At 36.8% G+C, this 19,141-nt stretch overlaps 1 protein-coding gene across 2 annotated transcripts in view; it reads left to right on the forward strand.

Annotated features, from left to right (window-relative positions):
• ATG2B (autophagy related 2B) overlaps positions 1–16,992 on the forward strand; it is a 71,728-nt gene extending 54,736 nt beyond the window's left edge. For both annotated transcript variants that reach the window (XM_087447979.1, XM_087447980.1), the window contains 10 exons: positions 405–599; positions 1,273–1,374; positions 7,075–7,153; positions 7,465–7,672; positions 10,089–10,158; positions 10,510–10,592; positions 11,209–11,330; positions 11,561–11,715; positions 12,388–12,537; positions 15,734–16,992. In XM_087447979.1, coding sequence (XP_087304105.1) covers positions 405–599; positions 1,273–1,374; positions 7,075–7,153; positions 7,465–7,672; positions 10,089–10,158; positions 10,510–10,592; positions 11,209–11,330; positions 11,561–11,715; positions 12,388–12,537; positions 15,734–15,964 — 1,395 coding nt within the window. In that variant the 3' untranslated portion in view covers positions 15,965–16,992. The remainder of the gene's footprint in view (positions 1–404; positions 600–1,272; positions 1,375–7,074; positions 7,154–7,464; positions 7,673–10,088; positions 10,159–10,509; positions 10,593–11,208; positions 11,331–11,560; positions 11,716–12,387; positions 12,538–15,733) is intronic.
• The last annotated feature ends 2,149 nt before the right edge of the window (positions 16,993–19,141 follow it).

The raw sequence follows: 19,141 nt of genomic DNA on the forward strand, positions 1-19,141 counted from the left end.
AACATAGAAATGTAGTGATGACAATTCCTTGTATTTAATTGTATCCTTGCCCTCTTTTGGGACTTGAACTCTGCCTCCATTGATTGATTTTCAAGCAATTTCATAGATATGCAAGGTGATAAGTTTATGTCTTCTTCCTGTTGAGGGTTTTGCTTGAAAAGAATAGGGATTTTACCAGGATTAAATAAAAAATGTCAGTCAAGCTTATCTTCGGATGATAGGGTACATACAGATCAATCAATAAATAAGTGAACAAAAGAAGGAATGTTATGTTGTTCTCTGAAAGTGGAATTGAAATCGGAGAATTCAAAGAAAATGCTAAGTGATATTTGCATTTTAAAGAGAAAATCTAATTTAAATCAAATGTGAAGATGGCTCTGGGTTCCTTCTCCTTGTCTGTGCAGGTGAAGTTTCAGCATGAGGTCTACCCCCCATGCAAGCCGGAATGCAGTTCCAGCCTCCTAGAACACCCAGTCTCCCGGCAGGTGTTCATTGTGCAGGATCTTGAGATTCGAGATCGTCTGGCAACGTCACAAATGAATAAGTTTTTGTACCTGTATTGCAGTAAAGAAATGCCTCGAAAAGCTCATTCCAACATGGTAAGCTTTAAAACTTCATGTTTTTTTGTTGTTATATTTGTTTTGGAAAAGTGTTTTTATATCTAACTGCAGAAGATTTAGACTGGGAAAGATTACTGAATATTTTTTCTCATTTTAATATGAAAATCCCTTTTAAATGTGCTGTGTAAAGTTTTATGTTTTAAAAATTATTTTGCACGTCAATTCTAGGGTCTGTTAACTATAATTGCCAATATATTGATACCTGAGGAAAAACAGAAGTCCATAGTGATCTACACAAAATATTTAGTATTGCTGGAAGTGTTCCAGATTTCTAACACTTTTTACATTTTAGTAGAGCAGCAATGATTAGCTCAGGACTTGTGGAAGAAAGCTTCACAGAAACTCTTTGGAATATGGGCCTATGGATTAGCTTCAGGGGCTCAGCAGTCTCCTTTGAAACTGCTAGTACAGCATGATTGTTTGCATTTTTTCCTCTGAAGAGAATCCATATCTTTCATCAGATTCTTGAGGGAATGTGTACCCAAAAAAGTTTGATTCAGGTTTTTAAGGAAAGAGGGTTAACAATTCCACTTTTTGTTCTAACATAGGGAATAGAAATGGGATTTTTCCTTTCTTTTTTTTCCTGTTTTTAGTGAAAACAAGGGCATAACATCATTGGGGGAAAAACGCTGTTCTCTTTCTTATCTTGTAGTTGACAGTTAAAGCATTACACGTGCGCCCGGAGTCTGGCAGGTCCCCACAGGAATGCTGCTTAGGAGTGTCACTAATGCCACTTCGCCTCAATATTGACCAGGTTTGTACTGCAGGTGTGATTCCTGGAGTTAGGATTCAACATATATGTATCCCACATTCAGAATGAGAGATTTAACTTAGTAGAATCATAATGTTTATTATTGTTTCACTTGTATGAAAGTTGCTTAATTAAAGCAGACTCCTGCTGGTGAAGAACAGGGCAGATTCATTAGGCATTTGGAATCTGAGCAATGCGTGAGTAAACCTTGTTAGATGTTACCTCCAGTCTCCTGCTCGTTATCTACGTGACATAGCCCTTAATACCTGCTTCTTATTCTCTCTCCTCGTTACCCACATCCTCCTAATGCAGACATACAGTTATGTTCAGAGAGTAGTAAAGGACTCCCTGATATCTATAATTGAAAGATAGAAGGGATTGTGTCTTAATCGCAGCATCTGGCAGAGAATTCCTTCTGCTTTGAGCAGAATGACAAATCAGTAAATTGGCACCTAAACAGGTCGCAAACAACAGAAATTTATGGAAAGGCATAAAGAAATCCACTTTTCCCATATTCTAGCAAGCATCCCGTCAGATTATTCTGGGTTTTTCTTTGACCCAGAGAGCTGTTTAAAACATAGTGCTTCTTCTACAAACTTTATTCCAAGTATCTGAAAATATGATGCTTTATAGTAGTACAGTATAATGGTGGAGAACATAGTTTTGGAGTCTGATCTGGGTTTAAATCTCAGTTCTCTTTTACTAGCTGAGTAGCTACGGGTAAGTTACTTAACTTCTCCAAGCCTCAGTTTCTTCATTGAGAAAATGGAAGAAATAGTAATACACGTAGCATCGTGTTTTTTAAAATGAGGATTAAATGAGTTTAGTGCATATAAAACGTTTAGCTTGGTGCCTGGCACACAATGTTAAAGATCAAAAATGTTAACTGTTATTATTATTAACGAAGCATATAACAACTGAAGAAAATAAATGGAGTTTTTAAAATAATCTGCTTTTGAAATAACAAAACCCTCCAGTTATACCTTATATTGACGTGAGCTCAGGTTTGGAAGTAGAGTATATGTGGTTGGGGTTATTTGTTTGCTTAAGTAATATTGATTGAATAATGTTGGTTTTTTATTTAAGTAACAGATATTTCAGGAATAAGTTTAAATTATATTTATACTGTAGACAAAATATAGGCATATCAGAAAACTTTAATATGTGTAGCTTCTGAGCTGGTTCAGACTTGCCAATGAGTACTTTAGATTTTTGTTTTCTCATTATGAGAAGAACATCTTTTTATACCCATATTTTTATTTAATTTACCCATACATTGGCCTAGTAGGAATATGATGAAGTATTTATGGGAAATTTGATCTGTGGAAATCACCAGTATGAGCAAGATATATCTTTATGGCATGACTTGACCAACTTAGCAGGCCCAATTTTCTTTACTAGACCCTTTTTTTTAAATGTTGAGCTTAATTTCTTTAGAACTATAAAGCATTATGATTTTAAAATTGGGAAATATTAATCTTAGAGAAAACAGTCAGGGAAATAAATGTTATGATTAAACTGAGGAGAATGGGAAATAATTCCCCAAAATATGAAACCTAGGAAGACAAAGCCATGCTACAAATATATTACCATCCAAAAATTCCTTCCTGGTTTGGCTCTTGTAAGATTGACATACATATTTTGAGATAGCAAATGGTCATCTGAATAGAAAACCAAATATTTGTGTTCTTCCTTTTTTCTCTTGAAAACAAATCAGTTGATAAATGATAATGCTTTGAGTAATATTTTTCTTACCAAGCATATCTCTGACTTTATCTTAACTAGATCAAAGACAGTAAGTATGAAAGCAACACATTGTTTTCTCATGTTTTTATTTTATTTTTTTATTTATTTATGTTTTGTGAGGAAGATCAGCCCTGAGCTAACATGCATGCCAATCCTCCTCTTTTTGCTGAGGAAGACCGGCTCTGAGCTAACATCCATTGCCAATCCTCCACCTTTTTTTCCCCAAAACCCCAGTAGATAGTTATATGTCATAGTTGCACATCCTTCTAGTTGCTGTATGTGGGACGCGGCCTCAGCATGGCCGGAGAAGCGGTGTGTCGGTGCACGTCCGGGATCCGAACCCGGGCTGCCAGTAGCGGAGCGCGCGCACTCAACCGCTAAGCCACGGGGCCGGCCCTCTCATGTTTTTAAAAAGCTGCATTACTGTTGAAGTTCGGTGCAATTGCTTCCAAAGCCCAGTGTGCCCAGCACGTAGGATAGGCAGGAAACTAGGCAGATGGAGTGACTTCCATGTAGGGGGGTAAGTAGATGATGGGGGTCATATAACTAGGCAGTGTGAGATCTGAAATATGACGTGGCCAGATTTCCTGACTCTCTTAGTCTAGTGTTCATTTTAGTATTGTATGCCCAGAAATGTGTGTAGGGAAGATATGTTAATTAATTCCGAATCATTTGCTGAATGCCAGCTTTGTCCCAGGTTCTGTACTAGGATACTGGGGATACAAAGATGAATAAACATTCCCATCCTCAAAGAGCTCTGAATACTGGGGGGACCGACATAAAACAGATCATTTTAACACTCTGATAAATACAACTGGTAAGATAGGCGTAAAGATATGACCCACAGAAGAGGGTTCCTAAGCTGGGCTGGGAGTTTGGAAGAGTGAGGTGATCAGGAAAGGCTTTCAGGAAGGAGTAACACTTGAGCTGGGTCTTAAGGAATGCACTGGAGTTAGCTACGTTAAGATTTTTGTAAAGGCATTGAAGGCCTAATTCAGGTTGTGAGATGAGGTGTGAGACCATTCTAGTAAGGTAAGTAAGTGCTCAGCTGAGGTTGGAAATGATGAATGTGTAGCAGAACCAGTTTGTACATCTGTGGTTTTTCAGCATTGTTGCTTAATTGCCTGAGAATGACATTAAAAGTAATTCTTTTAACATTTTGTCATATTGCAGTATTAATATCCTCTATCATAGGACTTTAAAGCTACAAATAACTATTTTATAGTCAAAGTATAGCATAAATAATAAACCATATTTTTTTAAGTTTTAAAAAATTGTATTGAGGTGTAATTTGCATATAATAAAATGCACAGATTTAGGTATACAGTTTGAGCTTGACAGATGTATACACTTGAGTAACTACTACACCAATTGAAACGTGGAACATTTTCTGTAACCTACAAAGTCCCCTCATGTCCCTTTGTAGTCAGTCTCCACCACCCCAAAGCAACCATTTACGTCGTTTCCATCACCGTAGATTAGCTCTTCCCGTTCCACACCTTCATGTAAATGAAATTGTATCTTGCGTCCTGTACTCAACATTATGTTTGTGAGGTTCATCTATGTTGTAGCATGTATCAACTATTCATTTTTATTGTTGGGTGTTATTTCATTGGATATACCACAATTTGTTTATCCATTTATTTATTGAGTTACATTTGTGTTTTTCTTGTTTTTGGCCCTTATGAATAAAGCTGTTATGAAATTTGCATGCAAGTCTTTTTTTTTTTTATGGACATATGTTTTTATTTTTCTTGGGTAAATATATATATATATATAGCCAGCCCTGGTGGTCTAGTGGTTAAGATTCAGCGCTCTAACCCCCATAGCCCGGGTTTGTTTCCCGGTCAGGGACCCACACCACCCGTCTGTCGGTCATACTGTGGTGGCTGCGTGTTGCTGTGATGCTGAAAGCTATGCCACCAGTATTTCATAAACCAGCAGGGTCACCCATGGTGGACAGGTTTCAGCGGAGCTTCCAGACTAGACAAATTAGGAAGAAGGACCTGGCCACCCACTTCTGGAAAAATTGGCCATGAAAAAGACCCTATGAATAGCAGCAGAGCATTGTCTGATATAGTGCTGGAAGGTGAGGGGATGGTGCAAAAACACTGGGCAGGGTTCCACTCTGCTGTCCACAGGGTTGCTAGGAGTTGGAATTGTTGGGCACTAGCAACAACAAAATATATATATATAAACAGAATTTCTGAGTCATAGGGTAGATGTGTGTTTAACCATCATGAGAAGCTGCCAAATAGTTTTTCACAGTTTTGTACCATTGTACTTTCCTACCAGTAACAGATGAGAGCTGCAGCTGCCTCATACTCTGAGCAAACTTGGTATTGTCTTCTTAATTTTAGCTGTTTGACTTGGTGTTCATCGTGGTTTTAATTTGGATTTCCCTGATGACTGATGATGCTCAGCATCTTTTCATGTGCTCACTCGCTATTTGTATATCTTCTTTTGTGAAGAGTCTTTTTGATGCTAGTTTTAAAATTAGGTTGTTTGTCTTACTGAGTTGTAAAGAGTTTAGCATAAATACCAAAATTAAAAATTCTGAGAACATTTTGAAAAGCTGATGAATAGTATCCCTTTGTCTGTTGTTTTGTGCGTTTGTAGTAAAAATTACTGTTTCTTGAGTCTTCCTTTTTTTTAAAGAGCAACTTTATACCTGGAATTTTCTGTGTGTTTTTTGAAGTCAGTCATGGAGTCAAAACATTTATAGCATTAAAATATCACCATCTAGTGGCCAAAGAATAACATTTTATATACTGTTAACTTCGTTACCATGTAATATTTGATATATATATATACACACACACACATGCATATATAGTAATATATAATAAATGTGTATCATGTAAATAATATATAAAATATATATAAATATATATGTGTAAAGCATAATAATATAATGAAAAATTCATGAACCTACTACCCTACTGTAGAACTAGAATATTTCTAATACTGTTGAAACTACCTGCTTGCTCTTCAGGCCCATCCCTCAATCTCCCATATGTTATGTTACTTAGAAAAATGCCTTTCTAACTTACATCATTTATACTTCTGATAAATGTGATCAGTAGTTGATCAGATGCTTTTGAATTGTTGGTCAAACTTGGTGTGCTACCAAATATTGTGACCCTGTAATTCACCTTCACATTGTTTTTAGTACAATGTTAATATTTCATATTAATGTAGAATTTTTAAAATAGAAGGGAAGAATAAGAAAGAACAGGCCCAGGCATTTAATTTTCATATTCTCCAAAATGGATTTGTCAGTTTGAGTGAGGTAGGCAAAATGAAGCTGCTAATGACCGGCAAATATGGCTTGCATGTACAGCATCAAGACAGATCCATACATTTTTGTTTGTAATTATATAATTTCGGAAGAGACCACACTGAATGGGTGATTTTCTTGTTAATTTTTGTTTTGAATATCATGTCTACTGAAGAAAATGTGTTAAGGCAATAAAACATAGTGGTAAAGCAGGAATAAGACATTAAGAACTTTTAAGGCACATGGCGAATATTCAGTACATGATTGCTGCTACTATTATTGTTAGTAATGTTACCACTATCAATTTAGAATGAGAACTAATGCTGAGTAAGAATGCTGTATTTCCAAAAAAACTAAAATGTACTTTTAGAAATCCTTCCTAGCTTTGTAATTTTTAACTTCTCTGTGTCTTAATGTTCGCATCTATAAATTAATTTTCTCATAGAGTTGTGAGAATTAACAATGAAGTGTGTGTGTGTGTATGTGTGTGTGGTGGGGGAGAGAGAGAAGAGATTGAGAATACGAACAATGCCTGACACAGAGTAAGGACTCAATATATTATAGCTGTATGTGAATAATGAGTAAAATATGAGACGTTAAGGTACTTTGTTTCATGATTTTAGAAATAGATGTACCTTCCCCCCCCTTCTAGTTATAATTATGTCTCTTAATTTTAGGATGCCTTGTTCTTCCTGAAGGATTTCTTCACTAGTCTTACTACAGAAGTAGAGCTTCTAATGGCTCCAGATCCAGAAGGTATTAAATATGTATAGTTTGAAAAAGTCTATAACAAGTATTTGGGTTGATTTTGATTGTTATGAGGGCTTTTTGAGAATATACTTACAATATTTATTCTCATTTATATAAATGTATTCTGTGTTTATTTTTAAATTATGCAAATATAGTTTATGTAAAAGTAATAATTTAAAAGGTGAAAGTCAAATTTCTCTGTAGTAATTGTGTTTATTAAGTGAAATGTAGCAAAAACAAGTTAAATCTAGATTGATTTAAAATGGTTACTCTAAGGAAACATACCTGATTTTTCAAATGTGCACTTATGTTTTCAGTTAAAAAGTCTCCTGGAGCTGATGTCACCTGCAGTTTGCCAAGGCATTTAAGCTCCTCAAAGGAGCCAAATCTAGTTCTTTCTTTCCCTGGGCCAAAGCACCCTTCCCAAAATGGTAGTGCCAGTTCCGTGGAAGTGGCTAATGGGGAGGAAGAGAAGGACTTCTTAGCTGAAGAAACGTCATTTAGTGATCAGCCTGTCTTTTTTAGGTAAATCATTTAATTTTGATAACAAATGAAGTGATTTTAGAGTTTTGAGGATTGTTCTTTAATGCACTTGTGTACTGGTAGTCATGAGGTCATGCCAGCTTTTCTTTGCAGCGCCAAATAATCAACTGGTGTATTTATTTCTGTGTGATCACCACCTAACTTGCACCTCTCATTTACACTTAGTAACCCAGGGTCAGGATTCATCTCTCTGTTGATTCTGTGGTAGGAATTTCCTCTTCCTCTTCCTCTTAGCTTCTTCCCTTTTTCTTCCTTCTGTCCCCCTCTCCCCTCAACTTTGGCATTCCTGCCTTTTCCTCTATGGGGATTGTCTATCTGGTTTTCTCTGTCTGCCCTTCCTCATCACTGTGTCATTCCTGACCCTTCCTAAACCCATTGGAGTTTATCCCTCGTTTCCAAACCCATTTATTCTTCCCATCGTCTTTCTTTCCCAACCCTTGCTGGTAGGGATGGAGTCTTGGCTCTGTTGGAAGGAGGAGGGATGAAGATCAAAGCCACTTGTGTTGTGAGAACAATTAGCTGCCTTTCCTGGTTTTCCGTATTCTTCTCCCGTTGACATCAGTGATCCCCAAATTCTCTTTCCCTCTAAGTTCTGAGGTTAGACTTCAGGTATAGCCTAAAGTGGGCAGTATAACTATTTTAAAATGTTTTCATGTTTTAAATACCTTGTATACTGAGGAAAATACATAGAAAAAAATAATAGAATATGAGAATTGGAAAGATCCTGGGATAGATGATCTCTAATGTTTCCAAACCTTTTCACCACAAAAGAACCTCTTTTATTATTTTCCACATTGGTCTTTTTATTTAAAAAAATTTTTCCTACCAAAAAAATTGTGTATCCTATGTAATAATTTAAATTCTCATTTTATATTCATCACATATAAACTACCAGTTTGTTTTTTGTAAACACTGGTTAAGTATAAAAGAAATTGAATTGTTACAATTCTGGCCTGAAAGCCAAGAAATTTGACACTTTTTAGTCAGCTTATGTAGCCTTAACTTACTTAGGTTAATGTTTATTTTTCTCATTAGACTATTTAGAATAGCCTATAGATTTCTGTTTCTACTCTCAAAAGCTCCTCGAGGGTCCAGGACCCTGGGGTGGTGATCAGTGATATAGTACAGATTACTCACTTTACAGATGAGGAAGTTAGTGCCCAGAGAGGTGAGTTGACTTGCTCAAGACCACACAGTTAGTTAGTGGCCGAGCCAGGGCTAGAACACAGTCTTAAATCCCAAATTCAGTGTATTTTCCGAAAGGCGGCGTAATAGTCCTTCGCCTTCCACCTGCCAAGCAGTTTTCATTCCACAGATATTTATTGAGTACTTACTATTTGTATGCCAGGTTTTGTTTGAGGCACACTGAACAAAGTAGAGAAAAATCCCTATTGAATGGAGCTTACAAACAATTAAAATATATGATTTGCCCTAGTATATGCCATAAAGAAAAAAAGAGCAAGAAAGGAAGAGGCAGATAGGCAGGTATCGAGGCTCTGTTGCCCAGAGAACTGAACGGAGATGAGTATTCGGAAGATGAGGGATGACTTGGGATTCCAGGCTTCTTGTAGTGATTGCTGTAAATACAGCATTTCCGTGTCACTGTAGTTAAGTGGGCTTTTTTGGGATGGCGTAGGGTATAACCAGTGACGTCAGTTCTGTAGAAAAAATGTGTTCCAAGTTCCGCTTTACAGTCCAGCTGTGGAGAACAGCTCCATTTGTTTGGTGTGTACCATCAGGGTATAATTATAATTCCATTCTCGCAGAACTCCCAGTATTTGTGTGTCCATATCCTATTCACGAGCTTTAATTTCAAGAATGTTCACTAAAATTCACCAGTGTAGGTGGTACTTTCTAAATTTACTGATGAAGACACTTATACTCAGAGAGTGGAAGTTACTTGCCCATGATTGCATCCCATGTAGCTGGTAAAACCGGGACTCATGTCCGGGTTCCCGGGCTCCTTCTGCTTCGTCATGGAGCTAAAATAATTACCTTACCTCTTCTCTTTTTTACTTCTTGGTAATGAGTATATTATTTGCTTTAATCTTAAAGGTTGCTTTTATTAATTTGTTTTCTTTATGAATTGAGAATATCTGCCAGAATAAATTTTTCTAAGGTAAACATTATTTAGTAAACTAGTAAAAAGTTTTTGTGAGAAAATTGAAACATAATAAAATAAATACAATTTATAACATGACTAACATCAGTTTTTGTTATATTACCTTAAGAAAAGGTAGAACTAAAAGACATTCTCTTTTATTTAGGCCTTAAGATGTTCACATTATTTATTTTGTGGTTTTGTTTTTATTCTCCAGTTGAACAAATTAATTTATATCTAATTTCAACTATTAGTAATTTTGAATGTAAATAACTTCCCTCCTTTCTTTATCTTCAGAGAATTTAGATTCACATCAGAAGTTCCTATTCGACTTGATTATCATGGCAAACATGTATCAATGGATCAGGTTCGGAAACTTTGCACAAATATACTCTACAAAATTTTCTCATTTGTTTTTCTAAGGGACTAAATTTTTTTCAAACTTTTTTCTGTCATAGTTTATATATATGTTTGAAATGAAGTGCAAGATGTTAAAATTTAATTGTTTTAAGTAAATTAAATATCATTTACTTAAGGTCCCGTGAGTAAAATTTGATATAAATTGGGTCATACATATTATAAGTATTTTTTTTGCTGTAAAAATTTAAGTGTTTTAGCCTCCTTAGTGAATATTGCTTTGACTTTCCCAGATAAAAACTATTTTAAATGTTGACTCTCTCAATTTACAGATTAATCTGGCCTTTTTTTAATTTTAAAGGGTACATTAGCCGGGATTTTGATTGGTCTGGCGCAGTTAAACTGCTCTGAACTAAAGCTGAAGAGGCTCTTCTATCGACATGGGTAAGTTGGGTTATTCTGTGAGGCTGTACGGTGTGCTTACTAAAGTGTACAACAAATTAAATATTGAGTTTTCTTAGCAAGCATATATAGTTTAATTATTTTACAGTATTGTCTGTAGAGAGCTCATGTTTAGAGGATTCTTATTGATTAGGGGCTATTTTTATTCTGAAAGAGTAGAAGTAGTTTGAACAGAGTAGTATTTTTCAAAAACAGCTATAGTTATATTTTTTTAAATTTCCCAAAGTTGTAAATTAGCTTATTTAGTGAAAAGACCGGAAATTCACAAAGTAGTAATTCTTGATAGCTAAGAACCATGTGGCAATTTATAGATGTTGAGTTAATCCTATGTCAGAGCTTTAGATGTTCAAGAATAAGAACAGTGGAGAAACACACTTATACATATTACCTAAGCATTATAGAAATTAACATTACATATGGATTATGTATATGTGTGTACACATATATATATGTATATATTCAGATTGATTGTCTGTAATGTTTTGTCCTTGTAATTTGTAAGTTTTTTTTTTTATCTTAAGTAAAAAAAATCCCCCAAACTTGTCTAAACCTGTAAATTTCTTTCTCCTTTCCATATACTAATAGTCATTTCCTCTAGTTTGCTAGGTGTTGACAAATTATTCTCATATGCAATCACTGAATGGCTTACTGACATTAAGAAGAACCAACTACCAGGAATCCTGGGAGGTGTGGGGCCTATGCATTCACTAGTACAATTAGGTGAGTTTTCTTTTTTAATCAAAAGATAATTTATTTTGCCTGATCAGTGTTTCTTAACCCTTCTGGGGTTATGGATGCCTTTGAGAGTCTACATGAGGACCATCTTTCTAGAAAATCTACATGTGTAGTCATACATACAAAGCTTTGCCTCACATTTCAGGGGTTAGAATGACAGCGGAGATCTGAGCTCCACACTCCCGTTGATTTCTATGTGTTGACTGTTGTTCTAGTGCAAGGCCTGAAGGACTTGGTCTGGTTACCAATAGAGCAATATCGGAAGGATGGGCGCATTGTCCGAGGATTTCAGAGAGGCGCGGCCTCCTTTGGCACCTCAACAGCGATGGCTGCTCTAGAACTTACAAACAGAATGGTTCAAACCATACAGGTATCTTTCCACGGACTTTCTAAATCTATACAAAGAGGAAGAGCCATTGTAAAATGGTTGGGTTATTTTGTTTTAAAATGATACTGTGAAAATATACAAAATGTTGAGAGTAGGTACTTTATTTGTATTGATTTAATATCATGCTTGTTTTATTGCTTAGCTGTCCAGTGTTATATAATTAGTAGAATAAAGCAGTGGAATACAGTGTCAAATTTGTTTGCCTGTTTCAGGTAAATTATAACCATTAAGTTAGCTGAGGATTTATTTCACCACATTTATGTGAAAAGATCATAGGTAAATGTAAATTATAGATCAAACAGTAGTCCTGTGGAAATTTGTTATATTAAGGATTAAGTGCCGGTTGACCTTATCCAGTTGTTCACAGACTGTGCACTCTTGACTAACATGATAACAGGGAGTGTTCTCAGAGGACAGAGGAGGGGCTGAAAAAATAAGCTCAATCCAGATATTAGTTTTTAATGTACCCTTTAATGTTCTTTTTATAAAAGTAATAAATGCTTGTTGTAAAGAATTCAGACACTGCGACGTGCCCGTATCAGGGTGTGTGAGTCCCTCTGTGTTTCCTCACTCCCTGTAGGAAGTGCGCTGTTGGAGCGTAGCTCTCCTAACTTCCTTCTGATTCATTGCTTACTTTCTGTTATGATGATCCAGGCAGCAGCAGAGACTGCTTATGACATGGTGTCTCCTGGTACCCTTTCTGTTGAGCCCAAGAAGATCAAAAGGTTTCCTCATCACCGGTTAGCCCACCAGCCCGTGGACCTGAGGGAAGGCGTGGCCAAGGCCTACAGTGTTGTGAAGGAGGTAAGTGAACACTTGAGTGGACGAGCCAGAACCAGTTTGTGTGCTTTCCTGGCTTTCATCTAAAGAGCTTTCCGTGGTTGGAGTTTGTTCCCAAAAAACCTCTGGGAGTGGATTTGGAACTGCTGTCAATAGCGAGTGCAAATACCTGTGTGAGGTAAGAGAAGAGGGCGACATTGTGACTGATAGGCTTACGACAAGAGTAGTGATCGAGTGGAAAGACCGGCCCTCTTTACATGCGGAAGGAAGCAAGGAGTAGAAACAAACTCCACGTTCTCACCAACTGAATTTAACACATTTTATACTTGGCTGTTTTTAACTCAAATTTGTTTAGAAATACAACTTCAGGTAGATCACTCACCTTGATCCCATTCCTATACCTTCACTATCCTCAAAATGGTATATATTTTTTCTGTATGTGTTTTTATAGTTTTATTATATAAGTATGTATTCATAAGCGAAACATACTATTGTTTATATTTTAAAAGTTAACATAAATGGTATCATTATTTATTTCACTCTGTAACATGTCTTTCAAGAGAGATCAGTGTTGATATATGTAGATCTAATTTAAACTTATAATATTTCATTGTGTGAATATAGCATAATTTATTTTCCTGTTGGTAGACTGTTTCCATTTTTTTCCCTAAAACGCTGCTGTAGGAATCTTCATATAAATGTCCCTTTGTTCGTACGTGCAAGAAGTTGTTAAGGGTGGTTTTGGTGATTTGTAACTATTTGAATCTCGACATTTATTAAGCATTGCCAAATTGCAGTGTAGTTGCGCCAGTGAACCCTGGTTCTTTATGAGTGTTGTCAGGGACATTCCCTGTCTTTTTGACATACTTTTTAATATGACATGAAGATTGAGGTCGTTTTACTTATGATTCGTGTATTAGGATTTCCTTAAAGACATTTTCTTCATCATATTCTGACAGGCAGAAGTGCCTGGGATAGCCTTTACCTGGCAAAAGTAGCCTCTGTGTCCCAAATGGTGGGAAGCCCACTGAGGTAGGGCCCCCAAGAAATGTATTGGTGGATAAATAAAGGCAAGACTGCTGGTCGCCTTTCTTAAAAAGAGATTTAGTTGGGAGAATCAAGAGAGAAAATTACCAGTCAGACCTATTCCTGCAGATGTCAGGATTGCACCAGTTATCAGTAGACATGTTAGAAATCAGATTTGTAAAAATGATCCTGGGTTCAGGGTGTAGCAGGGGCAGCAGGATGTAATAGCACTGGATATGTAGCACTTTGCAATTTGCAAAATGCTTGCCTAATTTAATCTATATTCGTTTTAAAATAAATATTTGTGTGCTTACTGTGTGCAAGTGGATAGTAATCCTTAAAGATAGGTGGTCTTCCTGCCTTACAGATGAGGAAACGGTCCAGGAATGGCCTCCCCAGTGTACATGGCATCAGTGGTGGAGCCAGGGTTGGAGCCGGGTATCTGGGTCTACCCTTGAGTTCTCTCTCTAACGCCATCAACGTGAAGAATGAAGGAAGGGAGGGGGAGAGCAGCAGGCAGGGATTGGGCGGTACGGTGTGCTTGATTAGACTCAACCTGAATTCTATATTAAAGAACTTTTAAAATAGAAGTTGCTAAGTGGTGATAAGTTTCTTTTTCCTTTTAGATGTTAATAACTCAAAGATCAGGAGAAAACATCCCATGTGTTTCACAGATAGGCTCCTCCTTTAAATCAGGGGTCTGCAAACTATGGCTTGCGGGTCAGATCTGGCCCAGGCCTGTTTTTGTATGGACCTTCTAGCTAAGAATGATTTTTACAATTGTAAAGGATTATAAAAAGAAAAAAAACGCATACAACAGAGATTGTGTGGCCCACAAATATTTACCATCTGGCTCTTTACCACGAGAGTTTGCCCACCCCTGAGAGTTTGCCCACCCCTGCTTTACATAATTCTGTTTCGTGGTAGTCAGGGAATTGTGGTGAGGGTAGTAGGAGTTAACTAGGAATCATTTAACAGACACCTAGTACCTGCTAAGCTGTGCCAACTCTTTAGATGCATTATTTCATTTAATTCTAACAATCACCACACTATTTTAATTCCCCATTTAAAGGATGTGTAAGGTCACGCAGCTAAGTGTTGGAGTTGAGATTTAAATTTACTTCTGTTGTCTCCAGACGTGGTGGTGTTAATCACTGTATTGTAATAAACTAATACCTGATTATTGTTTATGGGTTAGGGAGGGGAGCTGGGGGAGGGTGCAGGAAGATGACGTGGGCAACTGTATAAATTATAAGCATTTTCTTCACTGTATTCACGGTTTTACTTATTGGCTTTTATCTTGGAAATAGTTTTAAAAATAGCACTTCCTTTTTTCTTTTTTAGTTCTTTTGGATTTCTTTTTTTTTTTTTGCCCTATGGTGTTACATGTTTTTTACCTCTGTGCTGGGTAGAAATGATACTCTTGTTAGTTTGTCAAAGTGATGGCTAGATTCTGGGTTAGGACAAGGTTCCTTGATTTCCCTGGGGAGCCCGAAGTTCCTTGTGCTGTGCCCTTCACTGAAATGGTCACAGTGGAACAGCCCTCGTGTGCCCTAAGGGATTTCTGAGTTAGACAAATGCTAGAGATTCAAAAGTCATGTGTAAAGTTTTACTACTTTGGCTTGACCTCCACATTTGTATATCAGCTTTAAAGCTTAGCAGTCATGATTATTTTAATGTTATACAGTTATAAGAAAGATTTAAAAATGCTACAGAAGCTTTGTTTCTAATTATTAAACATGTTCCTGCCTTATGGTCTCAGAATTTTCTCTATTTAATCCAATAAAATGTTCTACTTAGCCTTTTATCTTCATTGAATGTTCCACAGTTATCTTTTCTTATACATAGCCAGTAATTTAAAACAAATTAAATAATTTTCTGGAGCTTAGTAGAATTAGGTTTTCTTGTTACAGTTGAATCAAAGGAACTATCACCATATATTTTTAGTGATTATATTTATTCCAGAAGCTTTGTTTGCTATGTTTGATTTAACCAGAGTGATTAATAGTGTCAGAAAAGCTATTCTTGGATCATTAAATATTTCTGTAAGCTTCCCTATGTGAAATTGTAGTTTAGCTACATTTTCCACACACAAATGTCACAACAAAATACTAAATCATAATGTGTATTATAGGATAATTTAGAGAGTTTTCTGACCAGTGATTTACTCCTCTTCTCCCCTTCCCCCTTTCAGGGAATTACGGACACGGCTCAGACCATTTATGAAACGGCAGCTCGAGAACACGAGAGCAGAGGGGTCACTGGTGCAGTGGGCGAAGTCCTGCGCCAGATTCCTCCAGCGGTGGTGAAACCTCTGATTGTTGCCACAGAAGCAACGTCAAACGTGTTAGGTGGCATGAGAAACCAAATTAGACCAGATGTTCGGCAAGACGAGTCACAGAAATGGCGCCATGGGGAGGACTGATATTTCAGACGCGATTCTTGATGAAGATAAGGAGGGTAGAAGTAAGGAGCATAGTGGCCCATTGGCCGCTGTAGAGGAAACTCACTTAATTTTATTTTGCTCATCTCAGGAACAAAAGCATTTCTTAGTTAAATAATTTAATATCAAAAACAACATGCAACCAAAAACTTCTGACATATTAGGGCTAGTTTGGTACTTGCCTATAGAAATGTTTGGTGGCTGGTGTCAAAAGTCCTTAGAGCATTTGCTGCCAAGTTAGTGGAATGCTTGCTTTTATTAAAATGACTATAATTCTCCTTGTTACAGATGAGATATCATTGGAAACCTCCTTTTACAGTACAGAGTGCTCAAAAACATTTGAACACTTTGAAAGCACTAAATATGTTGCTCTGAGGAGTTGATTTTTCTCAAGTTTAAAAAGAATCACTGCTTCGAAACTTTCATTGAGAATGAGAGAGAAGCCACAGGGAAAGCAAAGCAAATAGGGTTTTCAATATAAATATCAGTGAGGAAAAAATAACCTAGTCTGTTGGATTTAGTGTCCATGCACTTGAGAACATTATTTCCATTAACTCAGAAAATCCTTCTGTGGGACTTTGAGAAGGTGGACGTCGCAGACGTGTTCTGTTGTGTTGCACTTTATCCTGTGTGTGTGTATGTGTTTTTAGTTTAATACAATTCGTGCTATATTCTTTATGTAAGGAGTAAGTCTGGAAGTTTTTGGCAAAGGAAGGTAACTCAAATGTAATAGTTTTCATTTATTTTAAGTGTAAATGAAAATGTGCATTCTGTAATGAACAGGGGCCCATATGATTATTTATATGTTCAATTTTAAGCAGGTATAGTGCAATTTGTTAGGAATGTGTGGAAAGGGAGATTGGAAGTGGTTTTCACTCTTTTAAAATTAACCAAAAATCGTCTGAATATGCCCTAGTTAACTATTTCAAGTTACCGTTTTTACTTGGTTAACAATGTACATTTTGATAACCTGTCAGGAATGAATAAAGTATTTTTATTTAAAGGTAAAATTGTTTTATGATTCCATGAATATTTTGCTTTTCTTAGAGCATATTCATAGATGCAATACTATGATTTATCCCAAGATGCTTGGGAACACTTTCTCAAAATTGATTTTGGTTGATATCAAGTAAATCATTACCTAGGAGTGAGTGGGAGATTGTTCTCAAGAACCCAGTCCCTGACTGTAGATTAATCTAGCAGAAAGAGAATGTAGAACTTTGTATTCATCCACTGTTTAAAGCTGCGTGATATGACTTCTCATTTTCTAAAGCGGGGGGAATATTGTCGAGGTGAATTTGGAAAATGAGCTACACTTCAGTTTGGGGTTTGGAAAATGACATTGAGTCGATTTCATTCTCTAAATGTTCTCAACAAGAAAGCAATGTAAACCAAAAATCTGAACATTTGGAATTTATAAAAATTGTGTTAAGTAGCATCTAATTTTATTTTGTTTCCTTTTTACTGATGAAAAACTTAAAAGGGCAGTGCTCAGAGTAACTACCTGTTTAAACATCACAGAACCATTTGTGACTCGGTCCCAATTCAGTGGAGGCCATGGAGACCATGGTCCTGAGTAAACACTAGCTATTGCTGTTTATTATCGTGAAGGGTCAAGCCTGCTTCTGGGGCACGTTCCGACCACGCTGCTCCTCTGCCCCAGGTTTCTCCGTTTTCTTTTACAATGGAACATGCTATGTGTGTTATCTGTGATGGTTCATCAAACTGGAAAACACTCAATCAAACTTAAAAATTTTAAATCTCTTTAACTTTCAAATATATTTTCCATAGTTATACTTAAAGTTCAATTAGATATAGGGAGAGAGAATCATCCTCTTCTTTACACTCTGAGTTGCAAATGGACCCGTCTTTTGATAAATCAGGTTTGTAAATCCCATCTAAACAGATATCTTTATAATGTAATCTCCATGGTTCTCTCTGTGTTCTGCCTCCTGCACCTGCTATCGTTAGAACCCATGTTTGGGAATGGAAACCTTGTGTGTCAGAAAGGTTCAGTGTCGAGGCTCTATTCAGTGTAGGTTTAACCAATATGCTCTTTACTTGAGATGTTTATGTAGAGGACCTATATATATTTGAATACTTCTGCACTATTAAGTATCCCTAATTTTTTCTTTTTTAAAGTCTTTTGTATTGTGACAACACACTAAAAAGAGTGTTAGGCAGGATCCTTGGGTTGCTAGATCTGTAACTTATCAAGCAGATGACTTGTCCAAGACATTTAATTTCTCTAAGCCTCAGTGTCCCTCTTTATAAATGAAGAGGTTTCTTACGACAAGTCCCAACAGAGATTTTCAGATGATTAGGGCGTGCATGCATGCATTTGTGCGTGAGAATGATGATATGGGATGTAATGCTCACTAGAGCGCTTCAGACCTGTGACACTTCAGACTGGTGGCACTGTTGAATGAGAGCACTCTGGTCACATCACACAGAGTAGCCGGGCTCCTTTAGATCTTGGATCTCTTAGAGTAATGCATTTCTGAACGGCCATAGTGCCTGTGTGGTTGACTTTTGATGTGATACCTCTGAATGGAGTAGACTGCATGTGTCCAGTTGTTGCCTGAGATAGGTATCACCCCAAGGAGTCAGGTGAGCAGGCTTGATCCAGATCCGTCAGTGAGTCTCAGAACCCCACAGTGTTATCGGAGCATGTTAAGTCCACCTTACATCCCAGATGTGAAGGCAGTGAAGACCCTAGCAATGTCTTCTCTTGAAGGGGGCTGATTTGGATCCCTCAGTTTCCCTTTCTGTCTGTCCCAATGTTGCTGTTAGAAGTGAAACGTTCACTCAACATTCGACTTTCGGGATTGATATAATACAATGTTTCTTCTAGACATCGTAGCAGTAGACTTTCATTTTAATAAAGTTTGGGTACAATTTGGATTCCCACCTAAGCACGTATATTTAACATCAATATTTTTATAATGCAAAACTCACTTTAAGAAAAAAAATCTTCCCAAGTAGCAGTGCTCCTAGAATGGCAAAAATACTAAAAACCAGTGTTTCCTGCCTCCTGCCATGTGTCACTCTTAAATGCTATTAAAATATTTCCAGCTTTTAAGGGAATTACTTTTTAACCATCTCCTTTAAAAACTGTGTTCGGTAGGTTTAGTGCCTTTGTTCAGTCTCCAAACAGCC

This window comes from Ceratotherium simum, chromosome 24 (genome assembly GCF_057802395.1).
Source record: "Ceratotherium simum simum isolate JZ-2026a chromosome 24, ASM5780239v1, whole genome shotgun sequence".
In the NCBI taxonomy this organism is placed as follows: Eukaryota; Metazoa; Chordata; class Mammalia; order Perissodactyla; family Rhinocerotidae; genus Ceratotherium; species Ceratotherium simum.